At 43.9% G+C, this 14752-nt stretch overlaps 1 protein-coding gene and 1 pseudogene across 2 annotated transcripts; one reads left to right on the top strand and one right to left on the bottom strand.

The window, feature by feature from the left end:
* Positions 1 to 898: 898 nt before the first annotated feature.
* LOC311133292 (ubiquitin carboxyl-terminal hydrolase 49-like) lies at positions 899 to 5986 on the bottom strand. Its single transcript, XM_084166780.1, has 6 exons — positions 5876 to 5986; positions 4247 to 5698; positions 3670 to 3880; positions 3192 to 3300; positions 2708 to 2913; positions 899 to 2430 (listed from the first exon to the last, which is right to left on the bottom strand). Exons 1-6 carry the CDS (start codon positions 5942 to 5944, stop codon positions 2327 to 2329), a joined length of 2151 nt encoding a protein of 716 aa, XP_084022906.1. The 5' UTR covers positions 5945 to 5986; the 3' UTR covers positions 899 to 2326.
* Positions 5987 to 12148: 6162 nt separating this feature from the next.
* LOC311133995 (bystin-like) lies at positions 12149 to 14295 on the top strand (annotated as a pseudogene). The gene is made up of 5 exons: positions 12149 to 12181; positions 12322 to 12455; positions 12579 to 12757; positions 13617 to 13717; positions 13981 to 14295. The product of its transcript is annotated as a bystin-like (transcript).
* The last annotated feature ends 457 nt before the right edge of the window (positions 14296 to 14752 follow it).

Below are 14752 nucleotides of genomic sequence, written 5' to 3'. Positions count from 1 at the left end.
TTAAAGTGTTTTTTCTTCAATTTATTATTCGGCCACAAATACAAGTATAGGATGAGTCAACATTAACTGGATAGGAGTTAACAGAATATTACACAAAAATAAAACGCAACATGAAACAATTTCAAAGACATTACTGAGTTACAGTTCATATAAGGAAATCAGTCAATTGAAATAAATTAATTAGGCCCTAATCTATGGATTTCTCGACTGGGAATACAGATATGCATCTGTTGGTCACAGACACCTTAAAAAAAAAAAGAGCACACTTCTCCAGTGTGCCAGTGGCCATTGAAGGTGAGCATTTGCCCACTGAAGTCGGTTACGACGCCGAACTGCAGTCAGGTCAAGACCCAGGTGAGGACGACGAGGCCGCAGATGAGCTTCCCTGAGACGGTTTCTGAACGTTTGTGCAGAAATTCTTCGGTTGTGCAAACCCACAGTTTCATCAGCTGTCCGGGTGGCTGGTCTCAGACGATCCCACAGGTGAAGAGATCGGATGTGGAGGTCCTGGGCTGGCGTGGTTACACTTGGTCTGCGTTTGTGAGGCCTGTTCTCTAAAACGACGTTGGAGGCGGCTTATGATAGAGAAATGAACATTCAAGTCTCTGGCAACAGCTCTGGTGGGCATTCCTGCAGTCAGCCTGCCAATTGCACACTCCCTCAAAACTTGAGACATCTGTGGCATTGTGTTGTGTGACAAAACTGCACATTTTAGTGGCCTTTTATTGTCCCCAGCACAAGGTGCTCCTGTGTAATAATCATGCTGTTTAATCAGCTTCTTGATATGCCACACCTGTCAGGTGGATGGATTATCTTGGTAAAGTTGAAATGCTCACTAACAGGGATGTAAATAAATTTGTGGACCACATTTGAGAGAAATAACCTTTTTGTGCGCATGGAAAATTTCTGGGATCTTTTATTTCAGATCATGAAACATGGGACCAATACTTTACATGTTGCGTTTCTATTTTTGCTCAGTATAACTTTTAAAAGTCAGATTTTCACTGGGCAGTTACTTTAAAAGACCCCAAATAGAAACAGCAGAGTAGAAGAAAAAAAACATTGTATTACAAAGCTGAAGAATTCCTGATTTGATCTTGATTTCATGTCATGATGTCACACGTATATTGCTTGCATGTGCTCCACTCGTAAAATGGGTACCCCTCTTATCCCAACAACACACTCCTCAATCTCTCAGTCCATTCTTCCATCTATTTCTATCCATGAACAGAGATACAGTACATCAGACTCCAACCAGAGCACAAACTAGCCTCTACAATTAAGGTAGGAGAAGAGAGCTGCCACAGGATACAGAAGTCAATAAAAGATCAGAAGAAGCCCATTGATCATGGGATCAATAACCTAAGCCCCTCCTCCATAAAGGTGCAGCATGACGCCAGTTGGCTCAATAAAGTTTCCATCCACATTCAAAGTGGCTGCCTGCCACACAACCCAATACCTCCGTTCAAGGTAGGGAAACAGAGTACACACAGGAATATCTACACACCATCTATCCCTGTTCATGCCGTTGGCCCAAACCAAGGCCATCAAGCCTGAGATATCCACAGCAGAACGTGTAAGAACAAGAGGTCATAGTGAGATACAGATGACACTGGGTTGGAGACTAAAATGCTCTTGGCTGACATCTCATTGTGGTTGAGAATACAGAACAGAGGTAGGCTAGGCAACATTGGTTCTGGAGTGTCTGATAGTATCTGCTGGCTCGTAATCCACCCAGGCTCTGAAGCACCTGATGCAATCGATCATCTCCGTTCCTGAGCCACAATGACAAACTCCATTAGTTTAGTCACAGGACGATTCCTATTCCACTCCAAATGGCTGCTGTTCATCACCCCAGGAGGGAGATAATAAACATTGGTGGAGGACGAGGCAAGTTACCTCCTATACAATGTAAAGCACTTTGACACCTGGTGAAATATATATCTAACCATATATGCAATTCATCATCATTATCAAAAGCTGGTCTTAAGACTGGATAGAGCAAAAAACTTTGCGGACACTGCCACATTCCAGGATCAACATTGCCTTCCCTTGTGGTACAACGTTCAGTAGCTCTCACATGGCTGTTAGCCTACCAGACTCAACGAATGTGGGCTGAGTTGTTTCAAGCCCGGACACACATCTAGGTGTAAACCAGGATGTAGCCTAGTAGATGGAGTGTAACATGCCCAGGCAGACCTCTAGGCAACAAACCTAGATGTAGGTCTCGGTCCCCCAGGCCAGGCCTTGGCAGATGGGCCTGGTTGTTGAGTCCAGGCAGACAGTACACCCTGGTGTAGGGTGTAAGTGTGGGAGGGAGATGGGCCTAGGCAGACCTCTGGGTATAGAACAGAATGTAGGCCTGAGTGTTGCACACCTCCTCCACGCTGCACACGTTCATCTCAGAGTCATTACAGTGGACCCAGAAACCTGGAAACACACACACAGGACTGGTTATAGGATTGGTAAACTGTGCCACCTAGTCTCAACAGAAACTCATGTAATCTCACAGTATAAGGTTATACTCTGAGCAAACTGTTTATGAGAACCAACTGTACTATACAAAACTATAATTTCTACCAACTCATCATGTTTTCAAAATCTGAAATGTCCACATGACAAATCAGCCTAAAATGTACCAGTTAGGCTATTCTAAGCCAGAGTTGTTAGCTTTGATGCTAGTTTCTGGTATCTTGGTCCCACTCACCTCCCTCTGTGTTGTAGCAGTATGCAGTGTAGTGCCCGGAGCCAAAGCCTTTCCCATGGTGCATGACTACAGCAGACAGGTCGTAGGTGTAGCCCTCTCTGTGGACCGACTGACCAGAGTCTGTGCAGCAGTAGGGCTCTATGTTCAAAACCTGGTCAAAAGCCACATGGACGCCAATCTTTTCCCTGTGGTTCCGGCCTGACCATCTGTCACACAACAAGGAAAGGTTAACTTATGGTTGTCCCTGTTACAATTCACAGAAAAAAATATATCATACCAAATAAACCACAAGATAAGACAGTACCATAACATGCAACAGCATACATTTAGGAAACTAACAAGGACAGACGCGATAGACAAAGTGGTGGGTGTAAATCTTGACTGTGTAAGCAGACAAAGTCTTCAAATTCAGTAGACCAACTGGGTGTGTGAAAATAAAGTCTTCCTGCAAATGTAATAAATGCTCTGAATGACCAGTATGGACCTGAAGCGTTTGAGGTGCAGCCGTAGAACCTGAGGTAGGCGGTAGATCAGCAGCTGCTTACATGCCTCTGACAGAACCAGGGGCTTGTGGGACGTCTTCCGCCTTTTCCCTGACAAATAGAAAACATACGTTACAGACGTGTAACATTTGTGTGATGGAGGTATAGGATGGGATCACCCAGAAAAAGCAGAACTATATTGTGATTACCCGAAAACACAAACTCAGTTTCACTTTAATTATCCACCAATTGACTAATTTGTCAAATAAAATCTAGCCCAAAATGAAAGAAACACACAATAGGCCGAATTCCCTAACCATGATTTGTCTACACCTGTTGTTTACGAAAGCATGTGACAAATACAATTATTTGATTTCATGATTCTGGTCAAATAGCTGAATAAAAACTATAGAAAAACATTGTCCAAGAGGATTTGTCTATTCCACAAACAGACAGATTTGTTTCTATGCCAGTACTAACTGTTGCAGTGGTTGCAGGCATAGATGCTGCCCTCCAGGGCCTCTGTCTCAGTGAACTTGGCCAGCATCTCAGTGAGGGAGCAGCTGCGCTGGTAGGCCAGAGATGCAGCCGAGCCCTTCTCCATGCTGTGGTAGCGCTCCGGGAACTCCAGGGACAGGTCCCAGAACGGCTCCACCGTGTTTGACTTGTGCTTACAGGACAGACACGTCACCTGGACAGATGCAGGGATAACCAAGCAAACATTTTAACAAGGGCTTATTAGTTGAAAAATCTGACAGAGCTGACACGCCTTAGTCCTGGTGCTGGAGAGCAACTATTGTCCTGCTTGACTTGAGACTTAGAAAAAAGGCTCTATAAAAAACAATAGGTAGCTCTTTAAAAAATGCTCAGCTGGAGTGAAATCCAGCAATCAACTAGTATAAGAGTAGAGAAAACCTGGTCTAAAGTCAGAATGGTATAGAGTAGAAAGAGCTTAAACATCCTTGTGATTTACCTTTAGCCATGATAGGGTGTTGAAGGTCAAACCTAAATTAATGTGTTGTGTACAATTGCCATGGGAATGAGTAGAGACCTTTACCTGGCTGAGTAGCTGCCCGTGAAAGATGGTGTTGAGGACCTTGAGCACCTGCTTGGAGAGCTTCCTCTGGGTGATGGGGATGACGATCCTGCGCTTGCTGCCCTCTGACTCCAGCTCCTGCTGCACCTTGTCCAGCAGCTCACACAGGAACTCCTGGGCGTCCTGTTGGTCGTAGCCACGGAACGCCGGGATCAGGTTCCACACAGAGTGCAGCATGGCAAAGGGCGACACCAGCGACCAGCGGCCCGACCACATGACCCTGAACAGTGTGTGCAGCTCATGGCACAGTGACATCTGCTGGCGGGTGGAGGTGCGCGGCTCCTTGGGCTGAACCAGCTCTGCTGTGTTTAGGCAGGGTGGCGAGTTCTGCTTGCTGCCCGTGGGCAGACCCCCTATGCCTGCCTTTCCCATGCCACGTCCCAGAGGGCAGACTGATGTGGCTACACTACCACCCCCCACCACAGCCCCCGCCACACCCTGGTTAGTCTTGGCCAGCAGCTCCTCAGTCTCACACATGTCCAATGTGAGGAAGCACTCCCTGAATTTCTGCAGGTGGCTCAGCACCTGTAAGATAGAGTTCATGTAGCACGTGTTCCCAAGGTTGCGTAGCCCTGTGACCCCCGGGGCCAGTCTCCGATGGGTTGCCTTATGGGAGTAGTACCTCCGCACTCTGAGTTTACGAGTCCTGCCGTTGCTGGGGGGTTTCAGGGATAGAAGGGAGGGCTTCTTGGGTGGAGGCAGACGCTCCGGAGGGTCGCGGAACTTCAGGGGGATAAGTGTAATGGTTGAGCGGGGCGCCTGGGTGAGCAGCCTGGCACTCTTCCTCGGCTGCAAATTGTCAAGCTCTCCCATGAGTCTCCTCTTCACCTCGTTCTTTTGGCGCCGGACCTCCTCCTTCTCCTGCTCGAGTTTCTCCTCCCGCTGGCTCTGCTCCTGCTGCTGCCGGCTCCTCCAGTGGTGCAGCATCTTCCCCAGCAGCACCTTCCTGCGGTGCCACAGGGCCATTTGCATGGCAGGTTGAGGCCCGCCCTCGCCCACCCCTGCAGAGGAGCGCAGGGAGCGCCTTCCAGAGCTGCGCACAGTGGACAGTGCTCCCCGCAGGAGCTTGAGGTCTCCCTCAGCGTTGTCGTTGAGCACATAGTCCCCACAGGCGAAGCAAAAGACATCCAGCTCCCGCACCTCCATGGCCAGGGGGTGGCGTGACTCCTGGAAGTGTTTGAGGGAGTGCTCTTCCATGAAGCGGCCACAGGCCACATGGGAGCACTTGAGGCAGGCCCACACGGACTCGGTGGTGCAGCAGTCCACGCAGCGCCATTTCTGTGGGTTGAGGATGGAGTGGTCGTGGCCCAGGCGAAGGCGTCCCACATGTTTACAGCGGTCCATCTCTCCAGATGCACATGTGCCTGCCCACAGCGTCAGGACACACACCCCTGTGCCAAGCAGCAGTTCATCCTGCAGGAGGGAAACAGATAAACTTCACATCACAGGGATAGAATTCAACCACTTCATTTTAGATATGCCAAACGCAAAATGTGTGCTCTATATGAAAGCAAAATGGTGTAGCATGTGGAAAGGATTTTAAGGCCCCAAAATATGAACTTGTTCACCATGTAGGCTTGTTTTACTTACTGTAAAAACACTGTGCTGATGTAAGTCAGTGCTCTTTCGACATATGAAAAGGGCCCTTCCCAGGTGCATTCAGTCAGCTTCACTCATGTCTGGTTCAGGATCCTGAATAAACTGAGAATAAAAAGGAGGAAAATAAATGGTGCTTATAAAGCTAGTTCTATACATAACACTTTACAGGTAAAGAGCCACATTTTGTAGCAAAATAAATATATTTCTAACAAACTTATAGCATATAACTTGCTAACTGTGGCCATTTACAAGCAGTGTTAAATTCTGCTGTTCAGTTTCTTAGCAGAATGTAACACTGCTTGTAAACAAATTAAGTTAGGCAATTGAGTTTAGCCGTTAAACACGTTATTAACTAGTTAGACTGCCTTAAAATAAAGAACAAATCGATTTATCCATGATAACAAACAAAGGGGTCAAACTGCATAGAACATTTTTTCTGCAGTTTGCTAGTTAGCGAACTAGCCTCACTGGCCAACATGTGTCGGGTTGGCGACCAATCAATGGACTCGATTCAAACTGTGCTATATGCTAGCTAGCGTCTGGTACAATGCTTGCCAAATGGCACCAGTTTTTCCATAACGTTGCCACTCGGCTTGTAACACAATGAAAATGTAGTTAACGTTAGTTACTCCCTCCAGCCGAAGTGGGTTAGAGAGTGTGTTGTTCTTGTTCATTTAGCAAGCTCGAACTTATTGTTGCCTGTTTTGTTATATAGCCAGCTAGCTCGCCAATACTATTGGCAATACAGATAACGTTAGCTAGTTAGCTACTTGTTGGTAACGTTAGCTAGCGAAGTTACCCATTCTTCACTGTATTTCTTCATAATCATTCGGCTAATGGTACAATAGCCGACATTGTGATCAAATAAAATGAAAACGTAAATGTCCTTCACCTCATAACTGTGTCCCTATGTATGCCGGTGTTTTTTCTTCAATTTAAGACAATACATACAGAATAAATAGCCTGATGGCTAGCTAGCATCACTAGCTAGGCTTGCTATCAGAACAAAGACTAGTCTGAAACACACTTTCTTGCGAACACTCAATAACTTCGGGTTAATATGATTGACAACGGGGGGTGGGGGGGGATCACTGACGTTTTGCCAGGTAACTAGCTAGCGTCCACGGAGCCGCAATGTAAACAAAGTTAAATGTGTCGGATATCAACTTTTGAGTAAATCTTCAAACAAAACACCGGGAGGTCAACCTAGAATAAAGTCACAAATTCTCAGAAAACATATGAACCCCTACATTTCTGAGGTTGACAAAAAAGTACACGACAATGTCAGTAGCTAGCTAGTTGATCCATAAAATAACTGTTTGTTGTATTTGTAAAAAACAACAACATTTGCTTCTATTTACCGCCATCGTCTGCACGCGAAAGCTGTCACAAATCTCGAGACAACCGAACCATATCCGTCCTAGAATCAACTCATTCTGATTGGATTGAACTGATCACTTTTCCGTCGAGCTTTAGCTCTCATTGGTACACGAGGTGGCATTCATTAAGTTGGTCGTGAAAAGATCCTGTGAGCAGAAAGCCCACAGTAGTCCACATTATTTGAGCTCAGTTGGTAAACCCAATGCCATTTTTATAAGGCATATGGCTTTTCACCTGGAGACTGATGCATTATTATTAGCACAATCATTGATTTATTTCAATTCATTAGTATGGCATGCTTTTCCCAATCATAACAGCTGAAATAGTCACTAGTAAACCATTCATGACAGGACTGACTGTAGTTGGTGAAAAACACCAGCGACAATATACACAACATATGTATATGGTTAATCAGGAACATAATCAATTTGATATTGACAAAAATATGTTTATTGAGTGTTTTGTTAGACAACATTTGTATTAAAATAACCAACTATAAATAGGACCATAAAGCCCAGGGGTGCATTCATTACGCCGATTCTGTTGCAAAACGTTTTGTCTGTTGCAAAGGTTTTGCAACAGAAACCGTTCACTCCAAACGGAAAACGTTTTTCAACGAAAAATAGTTTATATCAGTCAAATCCAGGTAGGGCCCTCCCCGTTTGGTTATGTTTGCTCCCGTTGGGTTCCTAGAGTAAACGGTAAACGGTTTCCGTTGCAAAACGTTTTACAACAGGCCAAACGTTTTGCAACGGAATCCGACTAATGAATACACCCCAGATACAACGTTAGTATCTAAAATGACGGTTCTTCAAACCGATTACTCATAAAGACAATCCACAAGACATTTGGGACAGCATTATTCTGTCAAGAGTTCAGACTACAATAAGGTTTTGATCTCATTTTTAGCATGAGATATTCCTTGCAGTGGTTGTGAAAGCCTTTGATCCGTTTGAGTTGCTGTACTAACGCTCAGTACATACCTTTCCTGCTGCCAAGTTAGCCTGTGTAAATGACTATAGCTTGTAGCACAAACATCTGTAGCCATGAAATGCTTTGAAAAGCTGGTCATGGCTCACATCAACACCATCATCCCAGACCCACTCCAATTCGCATACCGCCCCAACATATCCACAGATGATGCAATCACTATTGCACTCCACACTGCCCTTTCCCACTTGGACAAAACGGACAGCTGCGTGAGAATGCCGTTCATTGACTACAGCTCAGCGTTCAACACCATCGCGCCCTCCGAAGCGCATCACTAACACAGATAGAACAATGAGACTGATATTTCACTGGATGTATACATGTGAAGCATCCGGTTGGCGTTTCCACTCACTCCCAAATATGGCGTTATTGCACATGCGCACTTCACAGAGTAGGTGTTCCCTAACGGAAATACTTAGATGCATACTAGAACTCGCCAATAGGATATCGCTAGTGCGTGCTTGGCTCTGCCCACCTCCTTGCTTGTTCTGCCCACTATGACTAATTTGTTCCCATTGGAAACGACAAGCTGTGGTCTATCTTAATTTAGTTATAACAATCTTTGTCACTAAGGTCCCTGGGACTGAACACCTCCCTCTGCAACTGGATCCTGGACTTCCTGACGGGCCGCCCCCAGGTGGTGACTGGCTGCATCACCGCTTGGTATGACAACTGACCCTTTTTTGCACTTACTCTGACTATGCACACACTGGACTCTACCCACACTTTAGTAGACAGGAGCAATTATGGTGAAGTGCCTTGGTCAAGGGCACATGGACAGATTTTTGACCTAGTCGGCTCAGGGATTCAAACCAGAGACCTTTCAGTTACTGATCCAACGCTCTTAACCACTAGGCTACCTACCACCCCACACATTACATACTGACACCACACTCACAGTTTCAAATCAAATCAAATCAAATTGTATTTGTCACATACACGTGTTTAGCAGATGTTATTGCAGGTGTAGCGAAATGCTTGTCATATGCAGGGGTACATGGTAATTGAGGTAGCTATGTACTGTACATATCGGTAGGGGTAAAGTGAATAGCAGCAGCGTATGTGGTGAGTATGACAAGCATTTCGCTAATTGAGGTAGCTATGTACGTTAATGCTTTGTACACTCAGTGTATAGCCATGGTATTTTTACTCATTATTTTTATTAGTTATTCACTGTGTATTCTTTTTTTTTCTTCTTATCTTTAACTCTGCATTGTTGGAAAAGGACCCGTAAGTAAGTATTTCACTGTTAGTCTACACCTGTTGTCTATGAAGCATGTGACAAAGTGTGGTCCCTGGGAGCTCCTGCTGTTTGCGCACTTTGCTGAACAACTTCAGTTCATGGTGTCAACACAGTCCGCTGGCGCATAAAGGCCCTCAGGCTTGGTGGCAAACACAGAGGGCGGCTCCGGGATGCTGGGCAAAAAGGAAGCTTTGCATAAACTCTTTCATCAGGTTCCAGCAGTCCCCATGGACCACACAGGGGCAGTACTCTACCCAAACAAACACACATAGATTTGATTGTGGATGTCAGTTTAGAAAAAGTGAGACAGATCGAACATCCCCTTTACCCTCCTTTGTGTTCATTCGCTGTACAGACCACTCACCTCTACTGAAATGACCCTCGCACTGGAGCACATTTTTACCGCGCCAACCTTTATCAGGAAATCACAATAGCGGTAGCGGGAGCCACAGCTCTCTACCTTCTGCCCCTTGGCGTTCTGGAAGTGGCTCTTCAACTTAATCATGAGCATGTCAGGCAGGGACCCCCTTCAAACAGGGCTAAGCAGCTCAGTGGTGTTTCTGAGTTATGCATCACATACAAGAGTTTGTTGGGCTGGCCTGTGACAAACAGAGAGAAAATAAAGATTAGGTGGCTGTTGTGGGTAGTTGAAGGATGTAGTCTGATGAATTACATGTTTATGTCATAGCTTTGCAGTACAACTTTAGTCACTGCTGGTAAAGTCTCACAGTCCACAGTAAATATTTCCTGCTTCACGTCACCCAACTGCTCCAACTTCTTGTGCAGAATTTATATTGTCTGTTGCACACTCTTTCCCTCTGCCAAAGGCACCTAAAACACACTAAGCATGGGATACAGCACACAGAGTATAAATGTTAATAACATTAAGATATTGTTCAGCATTAAAAATCAGATATTGAAACAATGTCAGATCTGAATGGTGATGTAAGATGAGAGGAAGCTTGGAGGAAATCAACCAGGTGACAGGTAAACTAATTGTGCATTGTTGCCTATTGATCCCAATGATTTACATATACAATAGATGACTAATAGGGGGCTCTGTGTTGAAGCCACAGCGCCTCCATCTTGGCACTCCCCCACCATTGTAAAAAGTATTTTGGAAGCTATAGAAAGGAATTTATTAAGGTCTACATTCGTTTTTGCCACGTTTATTCTATTACAGACACATTAATGCATACTTACTTTTAAATTATATTATGTGAGCTAAACATAAACATTTTAAATATATAAAAACATTTTCTTTAAAGTATAATTTTTTAGAGATTGCTAATGTTACTGTCCCCACTACAAGAAAATAACACTTAAATACATGTAATTTTGTCCTTGAAGCATTTAATTGAAATACTGTAGAATTCAATTAATTCCTATTCCTTATACATCACTGGTTTTTCCACATGGGATCTTGGACCATGTAAGAGACCAGGTGTGAGAAGTTATGTAGCTAGCTAACTATTGATATTTCATAAGTTTTATAAGAAAGCAACAAAAGCAAACAATAGATCTCACCAAATCACCCCCATTGATTTAAGTCGTTTGTTATTTTCCTACTATGAAAATGCACAGGCTTCCTGCCCGCTGTACCTGGGTCGTTTTTTGCATTTTAGCTAACCCTAACCATTTTCCTAATCTTAACCTATTTCTCCTTACCTGCTACGTTAATTATCCTAACTTGCTACGAAAAGTCAAATCTGACGTTAATTTGACAAAAGCTGGATCCCTTCTAACCATGACCCAGTTCCTGCCGGTTCTAAACTAGAGGAAGTACAGCTACGACAGAAGGTGACTTTTTCGTAGCAGGTTAGGATAATTAACGTGGAATTAAGAGGCTTATGTTAAGGTTAGGAAACCGGTTAGGGTTAGCTCCAACGCTCTCCTAACCTGCTACGAAAAGTCATTTCTGGTCGTAGCTGTACTCTTCTATTCAAGTCCAGAGAGAAAGAGGCAAAGCGAGAGGGATAACTGAGCCCAAAATGAATGGCTTATTTGATCGAATATAAGTTTTGTAATTCTTAGGTTGTTACAAATATACTGATATAAGTAGGACACGTGACATCCCGATAACTTAAAAAACTAACAAAAACTTGTTTTTCACACGCGTATCTGCCCTCTCATTGGCTAGAATGGTCCCACCTGCTCGTGCCTCCTCCCGGATGTCTTTCATTTTTTAAGGATTTTTTAAAAATCGTAAAAGCAGCTACTTTAGTATCTCGTCAATATAATGGATAATCTGTGTCTAGTCACAACAGTTCCTGAAAAGAAAACTAAACCAAGATAGACCACAGCTTGTCGTTTCCAATGGGAACAAATGAGTCATAGTGGGCAGAACAAGCAAAGAAATGGGCAGAGCCAATCACGCACTAGCGATGTCCTATTGGCGCGTTCTAGTATATGTGTTGCACTGCATTAGGCAAATAAATGGTGGTCACACCAGATACTGACTGGTTTTCTGATCCATGCCCCTACGTTTAAAAAAAAAAAGGTATCTGTGACCAACAGATGCATATCTGTATTCCCAGACATGTGAAATCCATAGATTAGGGCCTAATGCATTTATTTCAATTGACTGATTTCCTTTATATGAACTGTAACTCAGTTTATATTTTTGATCAGTATAGATGCCATAGAATATAATGACAACATGCATAATTTTACAGGGTAACAAGGTAAGCCGTGCACCTGCTCCATGCTGTATTCATTTGCTTGGCCACATGTAATTTTCCACTTCATCAGATTTCAGTCAGAACAGTCAGATGCTGAATATTACCAACTGATATTATAAACTTGTTTTTCTCTGTTGCTCTAGGTTCTATCTAGATATCGCAGTGGCAAGCTGCCCAAAGCTTTCAAGATTGTTCCAGCACTGTCAAACTGGGAGCAGGTTCTGTACTTAACAGAGCCTGAGACCTGGACTGGTCCTGCTATGTACCAGGCAACAAAATATAAATGTTATAAAAATTAAGAGGACGCTTTGTTAACTTCTATCAGTAACGTTTATTTAATTATTAGAAGGCACCTTATGAATATTCATGACCAACTCTTATTTGTCTTCTTTCTGAACAGAAACTTCTCATTCAATTTGAAGAAGCAAATGGCCCAACTGTTCTACAACTTGGTGCTACTGCCAAGGATACGAGATGACATTGCAGAGTATAAAAAACTAAACCTCCTCCTGTACATGGCCCTGAAGAAAGGTATTTTCATGCCAGGGTCATGGTTCAAAGATGAGACAAATCAAGAGCGTGTATTAAACAGGAGAGAAATAGTCAGGTAGATCATCTGAAAACTTGGTTGATAATCAGATTTATGGTTGCTAGGATGTAATAATGTGGAATGAAAGTAATTAAAATGATACACATTTTGCTGTCAGGCATTCAACATTTGTATCTATATTTACATTTTAGTCAATTAGCAGACGCTCTTATCCAGAGCGACTTACAGTTAGTGAATACATTTTTTTTCTTCCATACTGGTCCCCCGTGGGAATCGAACCCACAACCCTGGCGTTGCAAACGCCATGCTCTATCAACTGAGCTACATCCCTGCCGGCCATTCCCTCCCCTACCCTGGACAACGCTAGGCCAATTGTGCGCTGCCCATGAGTCTCCCGGTCGCGGCCGGCTGCGATAGAGCCTGGATTCGAACCAGGATCTCTAGTGGCACAGCTAGCACTGCGATGCAGTGCCTTAGACCACTGCGCCACTCAGGAGGATTATATACTCACTATATACTGGATTTTGTTTTGAGTGCATGTTGGCAATCAGCCAAAAAAAGACAGTCGTTGCCACTAAGTGGCAGTATTGTCTAATCAGATCGCAGATTTAACCCGATTTATACTGTTATTTTGGTTCCTTATTAAAGAAAGCAAGGGTTTGAGGGGTCAAAGAAGCTGACGCTAACCAAAAAAAAAAACTATGATACTTTACCTTAGCTTGAGTGTTTATCTCAAGGTAAATAACAATGATCAACCATGATCTATTTAACATGTGTTGTACAATATTTTATCAATATTTGTTTCAACTAACGACTTTAACTCTAAACCCAGCATATGTTTCATGTGTCACTGGATGTGTGTTCACACATTGGCTCTTTCTCACTCAGTCATCCTGATCCCGCTCTGTGAATCTGGAACATGCACTCTCAGTGAGGCTATCATCATTGGCAGCATACTCAAAGTGCTCAATCCCTGTACTGCATTCCAGGTAAGAGAGACTCTTTTACCTGAATTATGTGTGCAATTTTGTATGATCTATGATGCCCTAATGTGATTGCTCGGCTTGCCGCTTTGGTTAGGGACTTGGTGTTTAAGCGTGGCAGCTTCTATCGCAGATCATGTAAGTGTAAATTCATGTGAATGTATGGTACTGTATTAAAGGTAGTTTAACAGCAGGGCTTGCCACAACTTGTCCTCTGTGGAAAGAATGCTGTAAGCAGTAAACAAATTACTTTGATTCTTTTTTTGCAGTGCTGCCATGCTCTAACTGGCAGAGATGGAGCACAATGGAGTCAACAGCATCTTCCTGCGACTCTTACTGGACAAGAAATACGCCCTGCCCTTCCGTGTCCTGGATGCCCTGGTCGTGTCCTTCCTGTGCTGTGGCACCAAAGTCTGCTCACCCTGGCGCAGCGCTACAAGGCCGACCTGGCCTCCGAACAGAAGGCTGCACTGCTGGAGCTGCTTAAATTGCAGACACCCCCCCAGATTTCTGCAGAGATCCGTCAGGAGCTGCAGAACCCGGAGTCCCGTGATCTGGAAACCGCCACAATGGCCTTGCACTGACTATTAAAGTGTTACTGTAAAAATTTTTTTTTGACATGTTTTTGAATAAATTGAATTGTTTTTTTAGTGTTTTTTTTTAGTGGTTTAAAGTAAAATGTCTTTAGTTGTATTGCTACCATCCACAAAAAAGGCCAGAATTGTTTTCCCCATTCAGTACAGAGATGCTAGCTACCCTGGCCTGGCCTACCAGATGACTGCAAGGTGTGACAGCACGAGCCGCGTTTGAGAAATTCCCACGGTGCATAGGGTTTCGCAGCTAGCTAGAACTCGTAGCTACCTCACTTGCTTCAGCACGTTAGATTTAACATATATAACGTTAGCGAATTAAAGTAATGTGAATTAGAGGAAAGGTACCCGACCTACTATTTGACAACTCAAGACAAAATACATTCACTTTCTGCTCTGTTAGCTAGCTAGCTGAGACGGGGGCAGAGGTAGAAACGTCTTCGCAACGCCA

This window comes from Coregonus lavaretus (assembly GCF_964263955.1).
Source record: "Coregonus lavaretus genome assembly, chromosome: 8".
Taxonomy (NCBI): domain Eukaryota; kingdom Metazoa; phylum Chordata; class Actinopteri; order Salmoniformes; family Salmonidae; genus Coregonus; species Coregonus lavaretus.
This window is presented reverse-complemented; position numbering and strand designations above follow the sequence as displayed.